Here is a 24,492-nt window from a genome sequence, read left to right as displayed (position 1 = left end):
AATATATAAAAATAAAAGTATCATCTGTAAATGCCTTACGCTGGGCGTATTCTCCTCCCACTGAAAAGTTTATTAATAGGCATGATGACCGATTTTGAAATAACCTTCTATAATGTAGATACACGTCTACTATTACTGAAAATCATTTTATTTCAGTAATAAAGTAACTGTTTACGGAAATAATTTCATTTTCATTTACCTATTTTGAATTTCGCTCGAAAACACCCGCAGGTGTCATGGCGCCTGAACGTGATGTCACGCCACAGTAAACGAAACAAACAAAACGTTGTATTGTGTCTATACTCAACGAAGAAAATCAGAAAGTATTGCGTATTTCCTAAGGTTAAAAATGAATTCCAAAGTTTACAAGTGGTGTGCGGTCCCTCTGTGTAAAAATACATCAATATCAACATCTAACAAATTGTTTGTGTATGTTCCAAACAAGAAAATTGTGAGAAATAAGTGGCATTTCATTGCATTTCATAGTGCAAAATTTCCCTTCGCGTTTAAGTTGCACTTAGCTAATAGCATCATCCCCTTATGACGGTCGTGAGGATCTAAAATAAACAAAATTGATGATTGAGATTAATATACGAATACAGAAGGTGGCAATGGACAGGGCGTTTATTAGCTTAAAATAATCACCTGAGATTAGATGTTTCATTTGAATATATAGAGTCAGAGATTCATAAAGATTTTCTTGGATGTTTTATTTTCTTTACAAAACCCCGAATAACCAACGACTCAACTGATTAAATGATGCAAAATTAATTTTGAAACGCGTAAACACAACAACTGTTCAAGAGAAACCGTTATAGATACTGATGCGTGACGTCATTCGCTCTGATTGGTGTTTCAAATAAAATGGCCGATTACAGAATTTTAAACTTTTGTTTTATTAAGTCTTATTCATCTCAATGTGTATATTAAAATGAGACCACTTTTTAGAATCCATTTCAAATAGTCTTCTCTAAAATCATTTATTTTTTAATACTGTCATCATGCCTATTCTACCACGCTGCTCCAATGGTGATTGGTGGTTGAAACACAAATAAAATACACGAAAATTCAGTAAATATGTAAATCTTTAGTCCTTCGATTTAAATAGGATGAAGTTGATATTTTAATGATTGAATCACGTTGATTGAAAAAGGAAAAGGAAAGGCAGCAGATTCAAACGAAGATTTTATGTAATTAATTATCATAACATCTTTTATTCTATATTAATATTTTAAATTTTACATGCTTAGTTCAAACATTAAGAAAGAAATAATAATATTTAACATCTGAATAATATACAGCGCCACTATTTTACGATCCACTTAAGTTAACAAAAAAAAAGATATAATTTGTATTGCAAAATATTCCATTGTTACAAAGTAAAACCGAATAGGTCGGGGACAGGCCGAGGTGGGAGACAACACTGAGACGAAGGCAAATTATATTAAATTTGCTCTCTTCAATCACCTTTAACAAAATATATGTAGCTTTTTCACTTAATATTAATTATACTATTTACAAGACACAGTTTCTCTACTGAATGATATTTAAAAGTTATCACAAAGATTTTTTCTAATATACTACAAAGATTTCATACGTTACAGCGCATTATGCTGTCATTGTGTATTATTTAATTATTGACTTAATTTAAATCAATAAAACTTATATGATGTAAGTCCATTCACTGTTTAAAAATCGACAAATTTACATACAAAATATTATATATTTGAATTTTTGTCACTAAAAATGAAAACAATTATACACTAGATGGCGTCCCGCACTCAAAAAAAAAACACATGATATATAAAACGTTACAGCAAAATGCACTTTAACATCAGGAGAAAGCGTTTAAATTTAAATTTTATTTAACAACCTGAGATATATACATTGTTCATGACTTACTGTCATGACGCACCTTGTTGCACAACTCGAATACTTAAATCGGATCGAAAAAATAAATTTCAATCATTTCTCTATACAAAAATATATAAAATTATACGAATTAAATAAAAAGCTGCTTATTATTTTGCGTGCCTATCATCCTTTACCCACTACATGTTTTGCCTTTAGGCGAATTATTGCAACAGTCTGACTAACACCTAGATTTAAACATTATGCGGAGAACTGAGGTTTTATTTTTAAGTAGTTTGTAAATCGGATAATATTGTCGCATCTTTGAAGCATTCATTAAAATCTATTATGTAAATTTAAATTAAAATGCAAACTTATTTTTAATCAATAAAAATATCAAACACGTGAAAATTTTCACTCAACAAAAAATATAATATATTTATTAGGTTACATTAATTTATAACAAAAATGATACGCACAAAATATTTATAAGAATTTCCAAAAACGTGACAATACCACTCTACATTCATATAACTAAACACATTATATTATTATTCGTCGATAAGTTATTTCTACACTCCAGTGCTTGTATTTTAGATTACAAAAAAAAAATTATAATTATTAAAATATTTATTAATCGAGAAATCATCTGGAAGATAGCTGATATCACCAAGTGAAAAGCAAAGCATCACAAATAAAATTAAGTATCGAAATGAACACAAATTTCGTATATGGCTCAGCCTACTCTTATCAAATAATTTAGGCGGTAATTTCAAGGCCATACCCGGCATCCCTAACAATGTATACAGCGCAAAGCACAGCTTTAGAACTGCATTACAAATTTACCTATCGGCCATATCGGATACAGTTTATCCGGAATACTATGGTAATGTACATTTGTAATTAGATATTTAAAAATAACAAACTATTTGTCGATAAGAAATCTGTAATGTTAGCAAGCTGTAGGAGGTCGGCCTCAACTTTAGGTAACTTTGAAACTGGATTACTGACCTCAAAATCTGTTGATATGATTTCTCATATTAGTTCTACAAACAACAGACAAATATTCAAATAATGGTATAGATTAATTTCCCTGTTATTGTTTTTTTAATCGTTACGCTGACCGAATATTATATAATATGAACATTATTGACTCACGAATAAATTTGAAAAAAAATATTGAGCAATTTTTAGGATGGATTCTCGCTCACACTGGGCACAAATCGCAGTCACACTAGCAGATCCCGTTTAATTAAAACTTCTTTATCGAGATTAAATGAGGCAAAGAAAGTACATAAAACTATATTTTTACTGTTTTCCTAGCATCGTATCAAAATCGAACAAACTAAGCCATTGCGTTTAGGCCACGATTGAAGACTAAAGAAAACGAACGAAAAGAAATAACAAACAGAATATTTTGCAATTCCGTCGGTCACACGATTTCACTGGGTTGGGGTTAGCCCGGATTTTTCACAACATCTATTCGTTGTTGACGAGTCAGGTACTAATGACCGCGAGTTTCATATTGCAGACGCCATTTTAAAATAATTTACAAAAAAAAAAAAAAACAATTGTTGCCAGCAAAATATAAAATAAATAATGAACGAAAATTATGTGTAAAAGAATAATCCAAATAATTTTATATAATTTAAACGTTGGCGTATACAAAAATCAGTAAAGATTCATCGCATAGTACGAAACACAATTACACTTATTGTAACTTGGTTACTTTTAATGTAAAATAGATTTTAATATACAATTAGCTTCTATTTCACAACGGGAGCATAATTGCGTTTCGGACTAATATTTCATTGGTTTAAACTATTGTCGAGTATATGAAGAAATGGGTTACGATCTATATATGTATAAAGGGGCCATTTCGAATCGATTTTAGATACCATTAAAATGTCCCATTAACACTATTGTGATGATATGATATCTATTGTCAATTTGGTTACGAGTTACTAAGTAAAGATTTATTAACCCTAAAAATAAAATAAGCATATCATGAACATTTTTCTTTGAAATTTATTTCGATAAACGATATTTCAATGTTTATTTAAAGAGTTATTATATTTATTGAATGGTTATCTAGAATCGATTCGTCAAATCCAGCGAGTACCCAGTCGCCTATAAGCCTTGTGATGGTGTGAACTTCGCCACTTGCACACACTTAAATTATGACACTGATTTAACTCTAAAATTGGCTTATGATAATTCGACACTAAATTACACCAGAAACATCCTATACTAACAAGTTACCTATATACCTAACGGGACTATTACCCCGTTGTATACAATAAAAAAATTAAAACAATAAAAACAACTATAATTTACTTAGACATTATGATGCGTACAAAAATCCTATATCCAACGTTTTCTTAGACTCCGCTGTCCGTAATAAATAAACATATCAATAAGATACATAAACATTGTACATATATAAAAATCTTATTTATTTCATTTACCATCATTATACATACGTACCGCGTGAGTCGCCACATTATCATTTCTATATACAATATGTACAGTAGGAAATAAAAAAACAATTTGTACTCGCAGAGAATCCTTGAACTTATAAGAGGAAGAATCGAAAACAGAAATATACACGAGAGACCGGAGACGAGATACAAAAGTTACATTATATTACAAGCGACGGTCCGGCGCCGGTGAGATTTACAATACTACGTCTAGTCTACGAGCGCAGTCGCCTCTACCTGTCGCACCGCTTAGCGCCCAAGTCTGCAACAAAAACATACGTTAAGGTAAACAATCGCACTGTCGCATCAAATAAATAATATCACTTGGATAACTTCGATCGAACTTATACGTGTACGTGTGACGTGATGTCGCAAGACTGTTGTAAAAACGATGACATTATTTTACTGTTTTAAATATTGCTAGTAAAATTTTGATTGAACGTTTTTATCAATAACCCAGCTACATGTAGCATGTGTATGTGTGTGTGTGTGTGTGTGCGTGTGTGTGTTTGTGTGTGTGTGTGCATACCGGTGGGCGCCTGCGCGTCCTCGTCGTCGGGCAACGCGAGGCCGAACTCTCGCCGCAGACGCGAGCTCAGGTTCTCTCGCTGTCGCTCGGAGGCGGTTGGCTGCGCGTCGAACACGCCTGGTGACAACAATTTTATACATGCTTATGGAATTTTGGCATATTTATCACATTATGTACAAATAAATATAATTTAAGTGTTTGCTTGTTATTTTAAAATAAATGTCTCTTTAAATTTATATATATATAGCTATTTGCGAGTTACTAAAACGAAAACATATTTTTTTATTTTAGCTAAATATCGATTTTAATTTAACAATAATGTTATTAATTAAAATTTTAATTTAGTAATTGGAGTACCCAATTAAAAAAAATAACTAATACCGAACAAAGAAATAAAAAAAAAACACCGAAATACGATAATTTTCTTCAAATTACTTCCGCTCCCTAATTACTAATAGACGACATACTCATATTATTGTCACGTTGTATGGATTATTTCACGGCTAAAGCATCTGGACCTGGCAATCGTACAATAACCGTAAGCTTCGTGTGCACATAAATAGTTCTTGTATATGTGGGATAAAGATCAAAATAGATAAGCCAAAATGTGACACAGTTCGGCGCAGAAAAAAACAAGTTTACATTAATTATTCAAACATGTAGTGTACTTACAGAGCAAACAATAGAGATACAATTGTAATGTCGGTGGTACATTGTTTTTATATTTAATCGACATTTGTATATTTACGTGCTTTTTTTATTAAAAATTTACAACTATAATATCACGTAATTGATACACACATAGTGACAAATATAATCAATTATACTAAATATTTAAAATAAAGTAATTTTATTATGATGATATAATATCAGTTTGGCTAAAATATCTCGTTTCGTATTTTATAATTGTCTTATCGCTGGGTTAAGAGTCTATTTATAATCATACACATTGAAATTATAAGGCTGAAGAGCTTTTATAGTTTAACACGCCACCGTGAACTTACCATACCAGCCTTATTAGAGTAATTGTTTGAGTGTATTTATAACATAAAATTATTTAAATTCTATGATCAGTTTTACGATGACAAATTAAGGGCTTAACTTCCATTATGCTACTTCCGCTTAAATATAATTGGCGAGCTCAAGAGCGAGAGTGTAGGATCGATGCGAGATGGACGGGCTTACCTTTAGGCAGCTGCACGGCGAGGTCGCGCCGCAGCCGCTGGTCCAGCTGCACGGCCAGGTCCCGGTGCAGGCGCTGCTCCAGCTCGTCGACGGCGGCGGCCGCGGCCGCGTCGAGGCGCTGTGGCGACAGCGAGGCGGAGCCCGACGAGCCACGCGACCAGTCGCCCGAGCCTTCGCCCTCACCGCCCGTGCAGCCCCCGCCACCCGCGCAGCCGCCCTCCTCGCCCGGCGCCGCGCCCGAGTGACGCTTGCGGTACTCGCTTATTGACAGCTGGGGAAGACCGACGTGCTCATTGATAATGGCGAACGAATAGGTCTCACGGTATTTTTTAAAACAAAATTCGACCGCAGCCATTCAACGGTAATCAAATCAAAGGTCAAAACAGTTAGGTTATTAGGGTCATCTCCTCAACGTATAGGTAGTTCGAAGATAATTATTTCAACACTATTAAACAAAAGGTTGTTTAGAAATATGATACTATAAATACAAGAAAACAAATATTATATAGCAAATAGAAAGAGTTATTATTATGTTATCTTATCTAAAACCTTGATCTAGATACATGGAAATATCCACAAATAGCGTAACGTATAGTTTGCTTAGACTCCGTGTTGTATCAATTATATCACATTTTATCATTTCTATCTTTATCACCTACGCTGTAAACTTGAATTTCATATTGTTTCTATTCTGAATAATGTAACCAAAAGTTTTATAGCGGAGCTTCAGTCAATGTTCAGTATACAATTTGTATGTTATAAAGTTAAAATAAAAAAATATTCACGATATATAGTATTCTATAGTTACGGTAGTACTTAGTTAATTTTATATGGCATTACTTTACATTTTACGCCACGCAGAAAGAATAAATTGCGCCGTGCTCAAATGAAACTTTAACATGAAATCAAGGTCAAGTAAACGGCCTCGCCATCTCTACCAAACCTGTTTTGTACATGTTTTTTGTCTTATTATTCAAGTGCGGAACTTGCATTTTTATCATTATGCAACTCAGTTACAACATTATCATTTTGAAACTAAATTGCGATAATATTCACCTTCCTGCGCACGGGCTTAGGCTTGTCCTGCGGCGGCGGGTGCAGGCGCGGGTCGTTGGCGCGCGCGCGCACGCCGGCCGCGCCCGCCGCGCGCAGCACGCCCGACAGCGGCACGCTGTTGTTGGTGTCCATGTTGTTGACGCGCGTCAGGATCTCCTGCACGCTGCGCAGCTCATCCACGGGCCGCCCGCCGTCCCCGTCGAGGCTCGTCGACCGCTCTATCGCGTTCTTTATTGTCGCCGCGCACGGGACGCTCTCGCTCGGCGGCGACTCCTTCAGCGCGTGCGATATGTTGCTGAAGATCCCCGAGAAGAGGCCGGTCGAGCTGAAACGCGACAAGAACGGGAGTGTGGTATCGATCGGCTCTCTCTCCTCTTTCCTCTCGACGATGACCACGGGTGCGGGTCGCATGGGCTCCTCCGGCAGCGGGATCGTCTCGGGGGAGGGGATGATCGATATCGGGCTGGGCTCCTCGGGCAGAGGTATGTTCTCGGGCGCAGGCAGGGGTATCGACTCGACGGGCGGCAGCGGTATGTTCTCCGGCGAGACAAGCAGTTTCGCGTCCTCGTGAGAGTTGCCGTCGTGTACGTCGCCGTTCATCTCTGGCGACTTGGAGCTCGTGTTGTCCTCGGTTCGCAGTTGGATACTGATCTGGTCGTCTACCATATTGAGATCGAAATTCAAATTGACCTTCTTCCGTTTTTCTTTCGGTGGCTTTTTATTTCGACTCTTCAATATCTGTATGTTCTCCGTGTGAAACGAGTGTATTTTCTTCTGAATGTCGTCCATCTCGTCTCGTTGAGGCGAGGAGTTACCGCTCGTGTCGGCCGACTGCGAGCTGTTCACTTTATCGCTCGGGCTTTCTGCGCCCTTAATATCTTGTAAACTCTCATTTGATTCTATTTTTGTTTGCGTTATGACTGTTGTATCTATTTCCATAGGAACGACCTTATTGTACAAGCATTCTTCTAATTCTAAGTTATTGTTATTGGTAGTGACATGTTCTGGTTTAGCTATTTCTGGTGGTATTTCCTCCTCTGGGGTCGGTACACCTATAATTCTACGTATGTGCTCACTATCATGTGGTCCTTTTAAGTTGACGTTAAGAACGTCATGGTCAATATTACACTGATCGTCGGAGCCCTGCCCGCTGTCGGAGCGGGTTCGATCTCTGCTGTACATTTCCATTATGTTCCGTTTGTACTGCCGAGCCAGTGACAGGGCGTCCTCTTTGACTGGAGAATCTTCAGACGTTAATACCGGAGAAGTCTCGTCGTTACACTGGACAAGAAAATTAAAATTAGCAACTATTATTTCAAAGTTCGTAACGAACTAAATGTGAAAATCATTTATAAATTCCTTACAGGCACTATGGTATTCTGTTCATACGATAAAGACTCCCTCGCCATTCTTCTCTTTTTCAAGGGCGTCACGATTTCATTAGGCGGGGACTCTGGAACAAATGCATCTATACATGAAATAGTAATAGTGACTAAAGCTACTGGTCAATTTATAGTAAAGATCAACTCCACTTGTTTGCATCAAAAGCTTATTGTTAATATTGTTAAAATATAAAAATCAGGTACAAACAAGTTGCCCTCTTAAATATGACTACACAATTAAAAACTAGACTCGCAGAGTTGACCTTCAGAGAAATTAAATGCTCTGCTCACCGGCCATTGGGGAATCACTCTCTTCGCTGATAGCTTGCCGCAACCAACGTTTCTTTGCGCTATGTTGGACAGGAATCACCTCTGCAACTTCTATTGGTGGAGTGCTTCTTGTTATTCTCTTAGCCTTCTTCGGAGGTCTATTTCTCTCTCTACCGGGAGTCCTAGGAGGCGAACTGTGTACATCCTCATGGTAATCCTGATTTCCGCTAAGATCACCGATCATCGTGGAGGCTACTCTAACGAGGCTCTCTAATGAAGTAGCTGAAACTAGTGGAGGTCTGTACGGTGATTGGTACGGGGATGGTGTACGTTCGGGAGACCGACCGATCCATTCAGTAGCCATTGTCTTCTTTGTTTTGGGAAGTTTGAACGCCGATTCAACAGAACCAACAGCAGCTTCAACGAGCAGACAGGCCGAGCTTAAACCAAGGTCCTGAAGACAAATAATTATGTTATGTCAACATAACTCATCATAAACTGGTATAAACATTAAACTTTAAATGATTTTTTTATTATTTTTAATTTACCTCATTAACAGGTTCGTGGTGTCTCTCAGATTCCGGCATAGGGATAGTGTGTTCCGGTTGTGAAGGTGCTCGAGGAGATAAAGGTGTAGCTTCATCCCCTGATGTTACAAGGTCGCTGTCTGCTGAATTTAGACGTCGTCTGTTGGATTGTGATGCTGTTCTCGCCCGTCCTCTACGTCTAAAATGCGAAAAATATATTTTTTATTTTGTTGGTTATTAACGTATAGTTAATAACCAACAAACATTATTTAACATTTGGTAAAAAAAATATTGAACTTACTTTTTTCGTTTTTTAGCACTACAGTGGATGTCGTCGTCATCATCTTTCTCTATGTTACTCGGGTGTGGGTCAGATTCTCTTCGTTTCTGTCTCTCTTTTACTTCTTGCTTTCTCTGTTGAGCTTTTTCCATTCTCTCGAATGCTTTCATTATTGCTTCCATTTTTCTCTCTTCACGAGTCTAAAACGAAATTAAAAAACATAGAAATGAAAATAAAATTAAAAAAATAAAGGATTTGTTATATATATTGTAAAGTTATATATATTGACATACCATTTTACGTTTTTCCTTTTCTTTGTTTGCCGCGGTTTGTATTTTGTCTTGAGAGTCATCGGTTTTATCGTCCATCGAATCATGATTGACGCACGTCGTCCGACTCGACCTCGATGACCTGTCGTGACACGCAGACTTGGCAGTTAACTCTCGAGTGACTGGCCTCTCTTGTTCCACTTTAGGTTCGAAAGTTTTCTCTTCGATTTTCTCTTGTTCTGTTTCCTCACCAGCGATCGCGGCAGGTTGAATTAAAACTTCTTCATTTACCTCGGTTTTCTTTGTAATTACAGGGGTCTCTATAAAAGGTTCAATTGCCTCTTCCGATTCCGGTTCCAGTTCCGGTTCTGGTTCCGGTTCTGGTTCCGGTTCAGTTTCAAGATCAGGTTCTGGTTCCGGCTCCGGCTCCGGTTCGGGCGCCGGTTCTGGTTCTGGTTCCGGGTCCGGTTCTAGTTCTTGCTCCGATTCGGTTTCTGACTCTGGCTCTGGTTCCAACTCAGGTTTAATCTCAGGCTCGATCTTCTTTTCAACCTTATGTATAATGGGTTCAATTTTAACAAAGTCAGGTTCATCTAAATCTGGTTTCATTTCTTCTTTAGCAGTAAGATCGATTTCATCGTTTTCTTCTTTTATGTCAAGGTACGGATCAGGTTTTATCGATGCATTGAAATCTAAAGCAAGTAAAGGTTCTTTAACGGGTGACGTCGGTGGGAACTCGTGTTTTATTGGAGATTTCTTTTCAGATTTGATTGCCGTGAATGATGGTGATATATCTTTAACAGGTGTTTTTATAAGCGAAGCTAAGGGCGGCGACACCGGAGACGATGAGCTGAAACATCTGTTCCGACTGCGTTTTTCTCTCTGCGGATATTCCAAACTTTTTCGAGGCATCAAAGGCGTTAAGCCATTTGCTTTGCAATGTTTAGGATTACCACACGCACACGGTTGCTTGCCACCATTTGTATCATGTCCAACTGTTATCTCTGTGTTGGAAGGAATATCATTAATTGTCACCAAGTAAACGTGCAAGGTACCTTTAACGATACAATGTTGTAATTCTGCATTCGGCTTGCAGGAGCGACGCACGAACCTCGCCTCGTTTCCATACGTTCTTGTATCGATGCATATTTGCGTGTTGTCTTTGGGTAATCTATAGAAAAATACAAAAGGACCCGGTTTTTGACTGCCAGCACGAGCGGAATTTTGTAATTGCGGTCTATGCTGATTCGATAACATGTATTTACCTCTTAATTCAATAACAGGCGTATTCTCTTTGAGATCTTTTGTCGCGATGAGTATTTTACCACCAGCGTGTGGTACCGTCGTACACAAATGAGTCGTTATGGCAGATGCCATGTTAGACGTACTACCGAGCTTACTGCTATATTTCATAATTTTAGCTCGCAGCTCGGGGCTATAGTGATTCGTCACCGCCAGCTCGTACAAGTCACGCCAGTGCGATTGATTTGACATCGTCGAGTTATATTTACTTCTATTTAACAATATTTCTTTCTTCCGCTTCACTCTTTTCTCAGAAAGTTTTCGCTTAGTTCCCTTTCTTACCACCTCTGCTTTCTTAGGGCGCTTGGGTCCACGCTTAGGTAAGGTTAGCGACGGTTGCGGTAGGGGAGGTAGAACGGGAAGATTGGAGTTGTACGTCGTTACGCACGTTCCACTCGTGTTAGTATACGTAGTGACGGTCAGCAAGCGTTTCCTCCTCTGACCAGGCGGACGACCCAGGTCCGGCTCCGACTCGGTGTCCGATGCGCCCAGAGCACTTAGCTCCTCTCGTTTCCGTTGCTGAATAGAACGCGCATGCCGGCGATCTATGGGACGCGGCTGGCACAACTCGCACATGTACGCGTCTGGTATATTATTCCGGTCGATGCCCATACAATCCACGTGCTGCCACTCGCCGCAGCGGTCACAGCATATCATGTAACCATCATCATGCGTGAAGTCACAAATGCAGCGCGTCTTACCCTCCTCCTCCCCCTCAGGCGCGGTCTCAGTATCGCTGCCGCCCTCGGCAGGCGGCCGGCGCTCGCCCTCCACTGACGATATGATTGAAGCTGTGTCGTCGTCCTGCGCCGGCTGTGGCTTGTAGGCGAGGGCGATCGGTTGTACTACCGTAGCCGTGCAGGGGGTTGCGGTGACCCCGATCGGGGAAAGGGCGGCAGCTACAGGTGCCTCGTTTGGCGATGGCGCGGCAGCGACGGGGGAGCTCCTCGGTGGAGTCGGTGGGGTCGTGGTCGCGATCGCGGGCGGGGAGGGTGCGGCTGGAGATATAGCAGCCGGAGCGGAGGCCGGACTGCCAACGACGGGTTGCTTCTGAGCAGGCAAAGCGTATGTGTGGTCTAGCATGAGGAATGCCAGTGCATGAAATGAGTATCGACGTAATTCTTCCGCCAGGTTAGGTCTCTCCTCATTCCCGACAATATCTTCTGCTGTTAGGAGCGTCGATTTGTCCCCTCTGGAAATTATATAAAATATTCATATTTTATGTAATGAAAATAATTGTAAGATATTACATAGAAAACTTTTACTTACAAGACAATTCTTTTTTGATTTACATTTCTTTCGGATGGCTCTTCGATTTTATGCGGTGGAGGATTAAGATTTACCACTTGCTGAATAGGTATATTAGAGCTCTGATGTAACATTATTTTGGGTTGGGAAAGTGATTGTAAGATCTGTGCAGTTAACTGTTGGTTAGCGGATACTTGAGACACAGTAGAGAGCTGATTATCCGTTCCATATGTTTGTACATATCTGAGATTTGGTGTAGACCCAGATTGCACATAGTGTGGTCCTTTCGGCAGGTTTGTGCTGATAGGAGCAGTGGATAGCAACACTGGTCCACAAGGTGATTGAAGTACGAGACGCTCACCTTTAGTGACTTTCTGTAAAGCCATAGGTTGCTGAACTTTTTGGTTCGGACTTCCAACTTTTTGTATAACTTTCGAAGTGTGTGTTTCAACAACACCATAATCAGAGACAGCACTTTTATATGTGACACTAGCAACTGGCCAGGATTTGTTTTCAGATTTATGTGCAGTACCAGCCTGCTGTATAATTTTAATGGCTCTCGACTGGTTTTTCTGATTAGACATTTGAGAACTCTTTGATCCCTTAAAAGTGTTTATAGATTTTCTTCCTGAATGAACTGATATCTTATTTGGCCCAGAAACAACTCTGGACAAAATATGACATTGGGTACCTGAAGAAGCTGCTACTATAGCATTTAAATTAGCACCATTATTTACCTTATTTACGTTTGTGCTTTTTGAATAAGTGTGACTGTATGGCACATTTTTTATTGGACTACTATTTATAACAGTAGGAGAAAGTGAAGCAGCACCTATAAGAGATTGACTCTTTGGTGGCTTTGTGCTTAACATTGCATTGTTTAAATGTTTTTGGGATACAACATTGGCACTCAACTTATATACATGATTTTGGGTTCCATAAACCGGTGCACTGATTTCTTTACTTTGAGCTATGTATTGTTGTGAATAATTCGAACTTTTTGGTAAAGATATGTTACTTAAAATTTGAACTTTAGAAGTCTTAGGTCGACTTATGTAACTAGTTTCAGTAATAATGTTTGTTCTTCGACCAGATTGATTAGTATCATTTACATAACTTTCACTTGTTATAATAATCTGTGATACACCTGGTGGTCTATCTTCTTCATTTTTATCATCCGTAGCAGCACTAGTGAGGATTGTAGGCAACCATAGAGTTTGATTGCCTGAAACATCTTGAGATACATTCTGTATGGCTGTAATATTTCCTACAGATCCATCTACGTTAATAGTAAAGTTTTGTGGAAGCTTTGTAACATTCTGTACAATTGCTGTATTCAATGGAGTTTGAATAAGAGTTGCAGCATTTTCTGCATAATTTCCATCTCCTGAATCATCAGCTTCTTGTATGATAGGGTAGGCTATTCGGCCTACACTATCAAGAGTTTCTTCAATTCTAACAATCCTTGAAAGTGAATCGACAGACATCTCTGTGTTACACCTCTTGTCACTAATATGATATTCAATATTTTTGTCAACTTTATGAACAGCTTGAATTATGCTTTCAGGGTTTGTGGAATCAGGTTCAGGGTCACCATGAGTGGGTGAAACGGGTACAGTCCTCAATACTGGAGTTCGTACACTTGATATATCCATAGTATCTGTTAATTTGTGATCCAACACATGTTCATACATATTTTCACTGGAGGGGGTCGGCCCATAATTCTATAACAAATAAGTTCAAATTAGTAAAGAAATCTATTAAAATAAAAGTCGCAAGGCCAAAAATTTTTGTATTTATTTTTAATTATGGAGATTTGCTATATCTTATTTAATATTGAAGTAAGATATATTTTAAGTAGAACAAAAACAAACACAATTATAATCTTAAACCTTGTACAGGTACACTTAGAATTGTGTTAAATTACATTTTGTACAAATAGTACACAAAAGTTTAGAACTTTCACAAATACATGAAGGAGTTTGAACCATTCCGTATTCAATGAATTTATTTACATACAATCAACATAAAAGCATCGAGAATTAGGATAATAAAATAAAATACCATATCAAATGCCCTCATTCTCTAGAGCTTCTGATAACTACATACATATCAAAAATAGTAGCATCACAATTACTCACTGCAACAATTTACTGAAAACTATATTTCCTGCTACAAATTTATTATCTAACTACAAATTTATTATTTTATTATCTAAAGGTACAATAATACAACATTTATTTTAAAATCTTTATTTATTACATGCAATTTAATGGTAATTTTCTAATACTAAGCAAAATTAGTTTATTGCTATATATTAATATTATTTAGTTATTAGACACATGCTGTATAAGGAATGAAATTATAGAGTGAGAAAAGCATTTTAAATGGTTAATCTAATAAATTATATTATGATTAATATAGTAATTTGTATGAAAATTTTTGGTGTCAAACACGGCCAAAGATGATTTTCAAGGTGAAAATTATTGAAATAAGAGATTGAAATTACTTTACTTACTTGCCGGACCCTAGGTTCATATTCTGATGTCGCTGACATGCTGTGAATAGCATCTTGGGTCCAGCCCGAGACGCGATGGAGAGCACCCGGCCCCCAAGGTTTATTTCATATGACTGCAATCGAAAACCGACTTTTTATCCATCCACCTTCATAATCTTCACAAGTTTTGACGGCATAACAATCTTGTAAAAATATTTTTAGTCCGCAAATACTATATGACAGTCGAGGTCATTGTTTCAGAAATTACTCGAAAGTCACATTTTTATTGATTCCTACGAGAAAATAGAAGAAATAACAACAAAAACAATATACAGCAGCATATGGTATTCAAGCGTAAATCAGGAAAAAATATAGATAGGTTAAAATTTACTGCCGCCATTATTGTGGCACGAAAACTGAAATGTCTCTAAACATCAAAAAAAGTAAACACTAACCTTAAAGTGAAAAACACAATAAAATTAAAAGATTTAATAATGAAAATTATACTAGATTGTTTCGTAGGACATTAATATATATTCCCCTTAGTAACAAAGGATAGAAATATATAAATACATACGAAAATGAGGTTTGTATATTTATATCACTTCTTTATCACATTAATGAATTAACTATAACAATATCAGAGTATCACTATTGTTAATACTGGTAATAACACAAATAATTATCTATAAAAGACGACATCACAAAAGTTAGGCTACGAAATCCAGATGTAAACACTTTTCTAGAAAATTGTGAAGGAGAACAATACTAACCTGTTTGCAAACAATACAATAATTTCTATGATGTAGCGAAACGATTTTTATCAAGTATTTGCATAACACAAATGAAAAAGGCCTTAAAGTTCGAAACTACGACCAAAACATTCACAAGAGTCGAAGATGGCGGCCATTGCATTTTCTTGATACAAAACATCGGGGGGTTTCACGGAACATGTCCAAGTACTCAAGACTTCCGGTTGAGCTAAGCTTAATTATTTTTTGTTTCAATAGAGAATATTTAAAGTATCAAAATGAATAACAAGTATTTGACTAAAATATTTAAAGCTTTTTTTAACGAGTTTTTTATTAAAAAAATATAAATATTATTACTCACGGCATTAAGAAGTTTATGAGTTGACTACAATTTTCATAGATAATATTTTTTTCTTTTTTCCTCGAATAATCTATGATAATACCAGAGATATAATATTTTTTTATTTATTTTAACCATAAGCAATTATTATTAAAAACGTTCAGAAATGACATAAAAATAATAGCAAACATAATATTATTAAATGATACTATACATATGAGTCGACTAGTAACAAATGTGGTAATCTAACATTTTGACAAATGTTGGTAAAACAATAAAAACAGATTTTGGTTAAATTTGTTTGACTTGGGGTTACAAAACTTTTTAAATAGTATAATATATAAATATAAGGTTGAATTAATGCTATATGACAGTAAATAATTCTACACGAGTTATGAAAACTATTTTAATTTTGTAGATTGCTAGCTTTGAAACTATTATTTTAAGAATGCCGAATTTGATATTAAACCTGACGCAGATAGCTATCTTTGATTGCAAAGACCATATCCAAGAATCAGGGTTGTCACAAATCTTTATGTATACTATATTTTTGGAATACAGAAAAAATGGTAGACAGATAATTTTTTTTTTATTTAACTTATTAAATATTAAGCACAAAAAATATTATATGCGCAGATCGCGGACCTCTTCCATGGTCCCTTCACAATAATTTTCTTGAATTTCATTCGCGGTAAGTCTCCTGAGTATCGAATATTTGTTTATAAACAGACAAAACTGCCATGTCCCTCAACTCAGGGCCAAAATGTTTTTGGAGTAACTTTTTAATGTCTGATAGTTTATTTTTATTTACGGGTACTATATTAGGTAACAGTTGGGGTATCATATTGCCAATAATTTTATTACGCTGACAAATGTTTTGCGATTTTCCAACATTACTATTATAGTAAAGTTCCCCTCTTACCAGAACATTTCCCGGTATTTTTGAGCGCCGCAAAATAAACCGTTTGCGTTCTTTAAAAGATATATTCCATGACGTAGTGGTCTTAAAAACTGTCTTCACGGCGTCTCGCCAGTTGAAAACTGGGCAATCAATACCAAATCTTACCAACATTGAAGTTTCGCCCAAAACCTGCTTTATTTCATCAGGATGTAATATAACATCCATTTTGCGCAATTTTTTTTCTGCGATTCCGAATTGTCTATCAGCAGGCATAAAAGAGTGCCCTGTCACTGGGAATACTAACTCGATTGTCTTAATGTTTTGATGCTCCAAAAGCCATTTAGAGCATGCCCCCACCAGAATACTGTTCTTGTTCTGGCCGCCGCAATCATCTGAGACCAATCTAATGTTAGTAACATCGGTCAAATCTGTATGATTCAACCTGTGAGTAATTGCTGAAGCGACTAAGTTCGAATCTTTATTATATTCATTTTCCATGCAAAAATAGGTAAACACACGCTCTTTACATAGTGGGATATTTGAAGCACCCTCCACCACAGTAAAATTAAAGAAATATAATTGACGCGAATAGTATGCCATTTGGTCAGGCAGTTTTGGCAATGGCAAATTTTTTTGGCAATCAAAAGATATAATTTTAAGACCATCCGAGTCATCTTTAAGTTTCTCATAAAAAGCTTTGGGCCTTAAAGAGTGCACCTTTTTCTCTGTCATAAGTAAAGCTTTCTCATCGAGATCAGTTGCAGAAGCAATTTTTCCAGTAAGCTCTAAACACTTAGAACATGCATCAGTTTTTGGAGTACCGAAGCCCAAATTGTAACAATTATTAAAAATATAGCGAAAATGCGATTGCTTTACAGCAGCATAGCAATACTCACTTTGCTTGTACATTTTATAGAGTTTATTTATGTTCAACTCTGACGATAAATATTTTCTTTCAGCAGTCTTCGTTTTTCTGCAGTAATGAGATTCATGACATTGCAATTTCTGTATGAAATTATGAACAGATTGTTTTTGTTTTTCATACAAATGTTCCTTATGATTTCCTCCTAAAATTAAATAATTTGTCTTTAATAAAGTACCAAAATCACAACACCAAGCTATTTATAATGTTATAATAAAAAAATAAAGATAAAATTACCTCGTTTCTCATCAATGATCACGTCTCCAACGTAAAAAAATTTATTCATTACGTACGACACTCTGTGTTTTGTTATATTGAATATGTTTAAAAACAATTTCTGACATACTGGCACTTTGACATTACGAAGAAACACAGCATATTTTATTGTTGTTTGTTTTGTCCCTTTAAAACCAGCTCTCCGCTTTACGGGTTCAATAGAACAATATTTCAGAATCAGGGAGTCATGATCTTTTTTGTTTTTATGTTTATAAAAATTTTCTTGCAATTCTTTTAATTGAGTCATTGATAATGTGGCGCATTGTAATGCTTTCGAATTGTGGTTGCACACTCTGTCAGGCAAGGATTTTACTGAGTACCTAAACAAAAATTAAATAATCAGAACACAACATTGTAAACTTTTACTTTCTATATTATGTCAGGAAATGACAACCCTATGAATAAACTTATACCTCAATTCCTTGGCCCGGTTTCTAGCCCAATTTTCTGGATTTCTCTTGCGTTTTCGTGCAATGTTGTTGGTTACTACGGTGGGGTGGTCTTCCATGATTATAATTTTACTTGTTTTAATTAGGTTCAATCAAAAAAACACTTAGAATACAATAAAATAAACAGAAGGAAATGTTCCGGCGGCCATTACACGATGCTAATGAGCTATATCTTCTGATTGGTTGACAGCGTAAGATGGCCGGTTTTGAATTCAAAGTTTGTCAGATTGCCGGATTTGAAACTGATATGAAACTTTGACTCGCTTTTTCAATGGCATGTAACCAGTTTTGAAAGCAATGCCCAAAAGAAAACGTTTTTATTCAAACTTATCTATGTTGCCATATAAATAACATTTTTTTTGAAAAATGCACAGATTGCCGCCTTTGAAACTAGTCGACTCATATGTATGAAAAAATACTTTTTAAAATGATTGATGATAAAAGTATAAACGTATTGCACTTTCCTCATTAAATATTTATATATATATATATATATATATTTAAAATATTATTTATGGACCAGTTATGGATATGATTATGCTGAAGATGATTGTGAAAACTTCGATATGCGACAATTTGATTTAATTAATGCTGAATATTTTACCTGGTTATAATAACCTGAAATACCTGTTCATCCTTTGCCTAGACATAATACCTAACATAACAATACTATGTGTTATTAGTAATTATCTACAATTTAAAGGTACATTTAACAATAGTTTAAGATATTTGGTAGAAAATATTTAATACTAAGAATAATAAGTTATAAGGCTTCTTTTTGATTCTTATCCGAGTTTCTATGCACACATACGCCTTTCACACGCCTTACATGTTTTCCATCCATTAGACAAACCGGTAATATGCATATATGTACTTCTTTAAACTAAGGACTAGTTTTCACTGGTGACCCATACATCAGATATTCTAACGCAAAACAGCAGTACTTGTTATTGTTGTGTGCCGGTTCGAAGGGTGAGTAAGCCAGTGTAATTACAGGCACAAGGGACATAACATAACATCAAGTATATTACAGCGTTTTTTCGTTTTTTTTTATCGTTCATCTTAGTTCTCAAAGTTGGTGGCGCATTGGCGATGTAAGCGATGATTACAAAAAATGGAACGTAAATTTTATAAGCTGGTAACCTTTATGTAGTTTAGAAGTGATTAGAAGAGTAGAAATGCAAATGGTACCTATTAAGTATTGCCTAATTGAATCCCATCTCTAACCTATTATTTGTTTTCAATATACAGACATGTTTAAATAAATGCATAATAAACTTGTATTTTCATTATACTTATACGTTAAAAGTTTAATATAAGGTTTGTCAATTTAAAAAAATGTTAGATTTTAATATAAAAATTTAATACGATTTTCACGATACGATACGACAAGATCAATAATTGGTATGCATATTATTTTAAAGATATTCAAATTGAAGGGCTTAATGTAAATCGTTCTGAAACTACAAAAATAATTCATTTAGTTGCAATCAAACTTGGGCAAAATGTAATCACATTAATGATTACGACTACAATACGTAATCATCAATCACGATTACATTTTGCCTCAGTTTGGTTGTAATGATATTAAAAATTACATATACTTCTTTTTATATGTATAATGTAATAATCCTCAGTTAACTTTTATTTCTGCAGACATCACTTCTTGGTCCAAATAGTTTTGTGCAATTCAATTAATTCAGCTCCATCAAAGAGCAGCATCCGACGAATTGGTCAGTCAAAACAGTGTCTTGCCGCGGCCGACCGAAAAGAGATTCCATACGGGATACCTCTGGCCGGAACCGACCACATGTAGGACATTTAGACTGTCCACCACCCATGACCGCTGGTCACTCGCTGGACCACCCCGAATGCGGTCTCCGGAATCCGGTGCACTTGATCGGATCATGGAAGCACACACAGTCACAGACTGGGACGCCAAATCTTACCACCACAAACGCATCGAGGCCAAACAAAAACGCCGGAACACCATCACCTCAAGATACCATTCTCTCATCGCATCTTCTTCTCAGTCTCGCCACCTTTATCGCCACCTATACTTGTTGCTTACAGTATAATAAACACAATGACAATACAACAGCAACAACAGGTACCCCGAAGCTCCTCCTTCTGTACCCAGCCATTTGTCAGATACTGACATTCGTAGAGCACGTCTCATCCGGCGCGCTTAATCGTCCTTTATTTTTTTATTCTTTTTTATCACGTTGGACAAACGCGTTACGCTTATAGGTATGTGGGGCTCACCGGTAACCAAGGCACCGAGTGCGCCCTGCAAATGAACGAAGGAGCATTGGAGACAACTGTTGCATATGCCCGTCCATTGACACTGCAATCAAGAGGGCATAGCCCTTGCAACTACCATAACCAGATCCCATCTCAAAGAGGGATGAGTTAAGTCACGTACGTGCGACCGACAAAATTTTACACACATTTTTTGTGCTGGTGTCAATACGATCAAGTACAGCTGTACTACATTACATTATATAAGTCAAGGTTTCGTAATGAGTTTTTTTGTTCGTTTAATTTAGGCTTAGTATTGTTCATTCAAGGGGACACACACATATACACAGTACAATTATAATTTAAATTATTTTATTATATACATATTTTTATAGCAACTTTCTATTTCTTTTCATATTCTATTGAATTAATATTTTTCACATAAGTATGCCGTTGCGGCTTTGTCTTCTTTCAAAAAGTAATATTAAAACAAAAAAGGTAATGTATTCTGCGTAGACAGAGAAACTAATAGACGCAATGATGATTTCCTTCTCACTTACACAAGAAAGAGAACGAAAATTACGTTACAAATCAAAGAGACAGATCTCTGTCTAAACCATTTGTAATGTAATTTTCGTTTTTATCAAATCTTTTGTCCTTTATCGCGTAACCAGTTTTAGTGTTTCGCTACTCAAGTAGCGAAACAAACTTGACAGTTGGTGCGTTCATTGTGTTTATTGTTCAATTTATGCTTATTTTTATGTTATAAAACGATTGTAATCCAATGAAAAGATAGAGAAACAATCCTTATATCATATTGAATCTTTATATCATACAATGGTGTATTGTCGTATTATTTAATGTTAAAGCGATAGTAAGAAGAAAATCGCCAGTGTGTGTTCTCACGCGTAAGTACGACGGTTTTGTCCTTAAATCTAGTTTCTCAGTGATGTTTATTTATCCCATAGCATGACGGAACCTTATATTGCATTAAAATCCTGAAGATAATAGGATTTACCATTTTTTTATCATTCATACCTATAATTATTTATCATGTAAATGCTGCCAGCGTCAGCTAAAGATATGTCCCAATTTTCGATAAAAAATATCGTCGACAATGTAAATTACAAATAAATTCGCGGTCCAATAATAGCCTAAATTGTTTCGTTATATATAAATATGTTATTTTAATTTTTTCGTTCTCCTATTCATAATTTCCTAATGACAACATTATATAACATTCTTCATGAATTTTTAATATTATTAGATTCCGAGTTAAGAGGTTAACACTACGCTTTGCTTACTTATTACCGTAGACAGTTCTACGCTTACTACCTACTCGGTGATGTCACTCGCACGTTGTTGTCATTTATTATAGAGGTTATGTTGTTTCTTGTGGTAGTGTCTTAGAACTTCAAGTTATTATAGTTATTTAAATAAAATTATAAAAATGACTGACTTTATACTCAACGATAGTGACACTGAAGTGGACTCCGATGAAGAGGTACATTACATTAATGACTTATGATAGTGTGTTATTTTAGTACATGTGTTTCATTTGTTTTTATTTTCTATAGCTTCAAGAAGCTTTTGCTAAAGGTCTTCTTAAACCGGGTCTTAATGAAGAAATTGAGAAAATTGAAAAGAAATTTATGAATAATGTAGCAGATTTAAAAGCGAAGTTAAAGGAATTTGAATTAAAACTACCATGGGTGGAAACATTGGATTTAGTGACGACTGTTGCTCCTATGGCACCCGACGTTGCTTTACAGATGCAACAAACAGCTCAAAGGAGAAAGTAAGTATTCATAAATATAACCTTTCCATGTAATTGTTGAAGACATTGGGGAATAGGCAATAGATATCTTCATTAGTCTTTACAGTTGAAGAAATTAATTTATTGATTGATAATGATAAATATTCTATTAAAATTCTATACATATTTTATACTTTTTTAGGAATATAGCAGAAAATACTAAAGGTAAACTAGCATATGACCCCACTCAAGATCCTGTTTTGAATGAATTTAAAAGAGAGAATCTTATTCATCGTCAAGCACAAGCTGCAGCAGTTGATGGAATCAAACGACTCAAAGAACTAAATATACCTACAAAGAGGTAAATTTAAATAATAGGTCTAGTCCCAGATAGTTTATATTCGAACATAACAGCACATACCTTTTTAATTTTGTCCTAGTCATTTTAAAAAATAACACAAAACGAAAATTTACTTTATTTTATTAGTAAAATCCTGCACTCAGCTAGATCTTTAATTCTTAAGAAAATTTATAATTAGCTTGAAACAATTAAATTTTTATATGAGATATGTGAATAATAAAACCCTATACAAGATTTATTATAAAGACATCTGTTCACAGGCCTGATGATTATTTTGCTGAAATGGCGAAATCAGATGAGCACATGCAAAAGGTTCGCAAGAATTTAATGTCGAAACAGGCAGCCCAAGCTCGCACAGAAAAGGTGCGACAATTGAGAGAACAAAAGAAAATTGGAAAGAGAGTTCAGGTAATTATATTATGCCATTAGATTTTACTCTTCTTTCAAACATAAAGTAAACAATATTAATCAAGAAAAACAATTATATATTGTGTATTGACAAGTTAGGTAGCTTCCATTATAGATTGAAGAAAAGTAAAATAAAATTAACATCTTTTGTGAAATCAATGATCTTTGTCTATAGTCATTCAAATCATGTTAGGAGAAATGTGATATTTTTTTTAACACTTCAAAGAAATGTACTCCAATTAGCTTAATTGGTATTGACTAAATTACAGATTGACACAAAATTAAAACAAGCAGCAGACAAAAGGGAAATGCTAGAGCAACTCAAGAGAGTAAGAAAAGGTAAATCTACAGATTTAGACTTTTTAGAGGACAATAAAGGTAAAAACATGGGTAAAGGTAATCCTAAAAATAATGTAAACAAGAAACGAGCAATGAAAGATAAAAAGTTTGGCTATGGAGGCAAAAAGAAAGGATCCAAACTAAATACTAGGGAATCTACAAATCAAATGGAAGGTTTTAATAGTTCCGCCAAGAAGAAACCATTCAATCACAAATCTAAGTCTTTTAAGCCTAATAATAAAAAGAAGAATCAGAGACCTGGAAAATCTAAGAGGAATAATGCTAAAAGATAGTCTTAATGTTTATTAAAAATAAATACATAATGATTTTATACAGTGCATTTTTCATTAGAAAGTTAATCTTTCTAGTAGGTAACTACATCATTCATTTAGTAGCTAGCTTTACTGTTTAAGACACCATGATTTTGATTAAGAATCCTGGATCACACCAAAAATGTATTGTTCTGTGAAAAAAAGTGCATATACCTTGAGAAGGAACATAAGGCTGTGAGTTCTTTAATGTCTTGCAACTGCCTACAACACTAATGTGCTTCTATAAAATGTCTGGAACCGACAATCAGGATCTATACCATTTTGGCCATCGGAAACGAGTATCCAGATTAGTGAAGTTCAATGCATGTAAAAACCTAAACCAAGAGAATTGTTTCAACCCTACCTTAGGTAGGTCCTGAGCTGAGATGCGATTTCATTGAAGATACTCAAAGAATGGACGTCATTGAATCCTGAAGTTAGGATAGAATAGTAATTGAGTCAAATTTGAAAGCTGAGTCTAGTTCTCGCCTCTGTATTTAGTACTAAACAGCAGTTATTATTTGTTTGATTCCGAGTTATTTAATTTCATTTCTGTTCAT

At 35.7% G+C, this 24,492-nt stretch overlaps 2 protein-coding genes across 6 annotated transcripts; one reads left to right on the top strand and one right to left on the bottom strand.

Moving 5' to 3' along the window:
- Positions 1–1,184: 1,184 nt before the first annotated feature.
- On the bottom strand, positions 1,185–15,783 carry LOC126768464 (uncharacterized). Of its 5 annotated transcripts, none has more exons than XM_050486583.1 (12): positions 15,650–15,783; positions 14,889–15,169; positions 12,401–14,103; positions 9,854–12,323; positions 9,582–9,760; positions 9,302–9,479; positions 8,775–9,207; positions 8,466–8,569; positions 7,102–8,382; positions 6,046–6,316; positions 4,861–4,977; positions 1,185–4,593 (listed from the first exon to the last, which is right to left on the bottom strand). In XM_050486583.1, exons 2-12 carry the CDS (start codon positions 14,934–14,936, stop codon positions 4,565–4,567), a joined length of 6,813 nt encoding a protein of 2,270 aa, XP_050342540.1. In that variant the 5' UTR covers positions 14,937–15,169; positions 15,650–15,783; the 3' UTR covers positions 1,185–4,564. The 5 variants fall into 5 exon arrangements, with proteins under 5 accessions (XP_050342540.1, XP_050342544.1, XP_050342543.1 ...); XM_050486587.1 differs by having other exon boundaries at positions 8,466–8,554; XM_050486586.1 differs by having other exon boundaries at positions 14,898–15,169.
- A 6,293-nt stretch (positions 15,784–22,076) lies between these two features.
- Positions 22,077–23,956, top strand: LOC126768544 (probable rRNA-processing protein EBP2 homolog). Its single transcript, XM_050486722.1, has 5 exons — positions 22,077–22,261; positions 22,335–22,555; positions 22,716–22,874; positions 23,135–23,282; positions 23,552–23,956. Exons 1-5 carry the CDS (start codon positions 22,208–22,210, stop codon positions 23,912–23,914), a joined length of 945 nt encoding a protein of 314 aa, XP_050342679.1. The 5' UTR covers positions 22,077–22,207; the 3' UTR covers positions 23,915–23,956.
- The last annotated feature ends 536 nt before the right edge of the window (positions 23,957–24,492 follow it).

This window comes from Nymphalis io, chromosome 5 (assembly GCF_905147045.1).
Source record: "Nymphalis io chromosome 5, ilAglIoxx1.1, whole genome shotgun sequence".
Classification (NCBI taxonomy): Eukaryota; Metazoa; Arthropoda; class Insecta; order Lepidoptera; family Nymphalidae; genus Nymphalis; species Nymphalis io.
The sequence above is the reverse complement of the archived record's forward strand: the minus strand, read 5'-3'. Positions and strand labels throughout refer to the sequence as shown.

Excerpts from the sequence above, each read along its gene's own strand:
- LOC126768544 (XM_050486722.1), top strand. The coding sequence starts at position 22,208 with ATGACTGACTTTATACTCAACGATAGTGACACTGAAGTGGACTCCGAT. Across the intron at positions 22,262-22,334 it reads AAGTGGACTCCGATGAAGAG|CTTCAAGAAGCTTTTGCTAA; the intron begins GTACATTACATT and ends TATTTTCTATAG. Across the intron at positions 23,283-23,551 it reads AAATTGGAAAGAGAGTTCAG|ATTGACACAAAATTAAAACA; the intron begins GTAATTATATTA and ends ACTAAATTACAG.
- LOC126768464 (XM_050486583.1), bottom strand. The coding sequence starts at position 14,936 with ATGTCAGCGACATCAGAATATGAACCTAGGGTCCGGCAAGTAAGTAAA. Across the intron at positions 9,208-9,301 it reads ACCACGAACCTGTTAATGAG|GACCTTGGTTTAAGCTCGGC; the intron begins GTAAATTAAAAA and ends ATTTGTCTTCAG. Across the intron at positions 6,317-7,101 it reads CTAAGCCCGTGCGCAGGAAG|CTGTCAATAAGCGAGTACCG; the intron begins GTGAATATTATC and ends GGTCTTCCCCAG.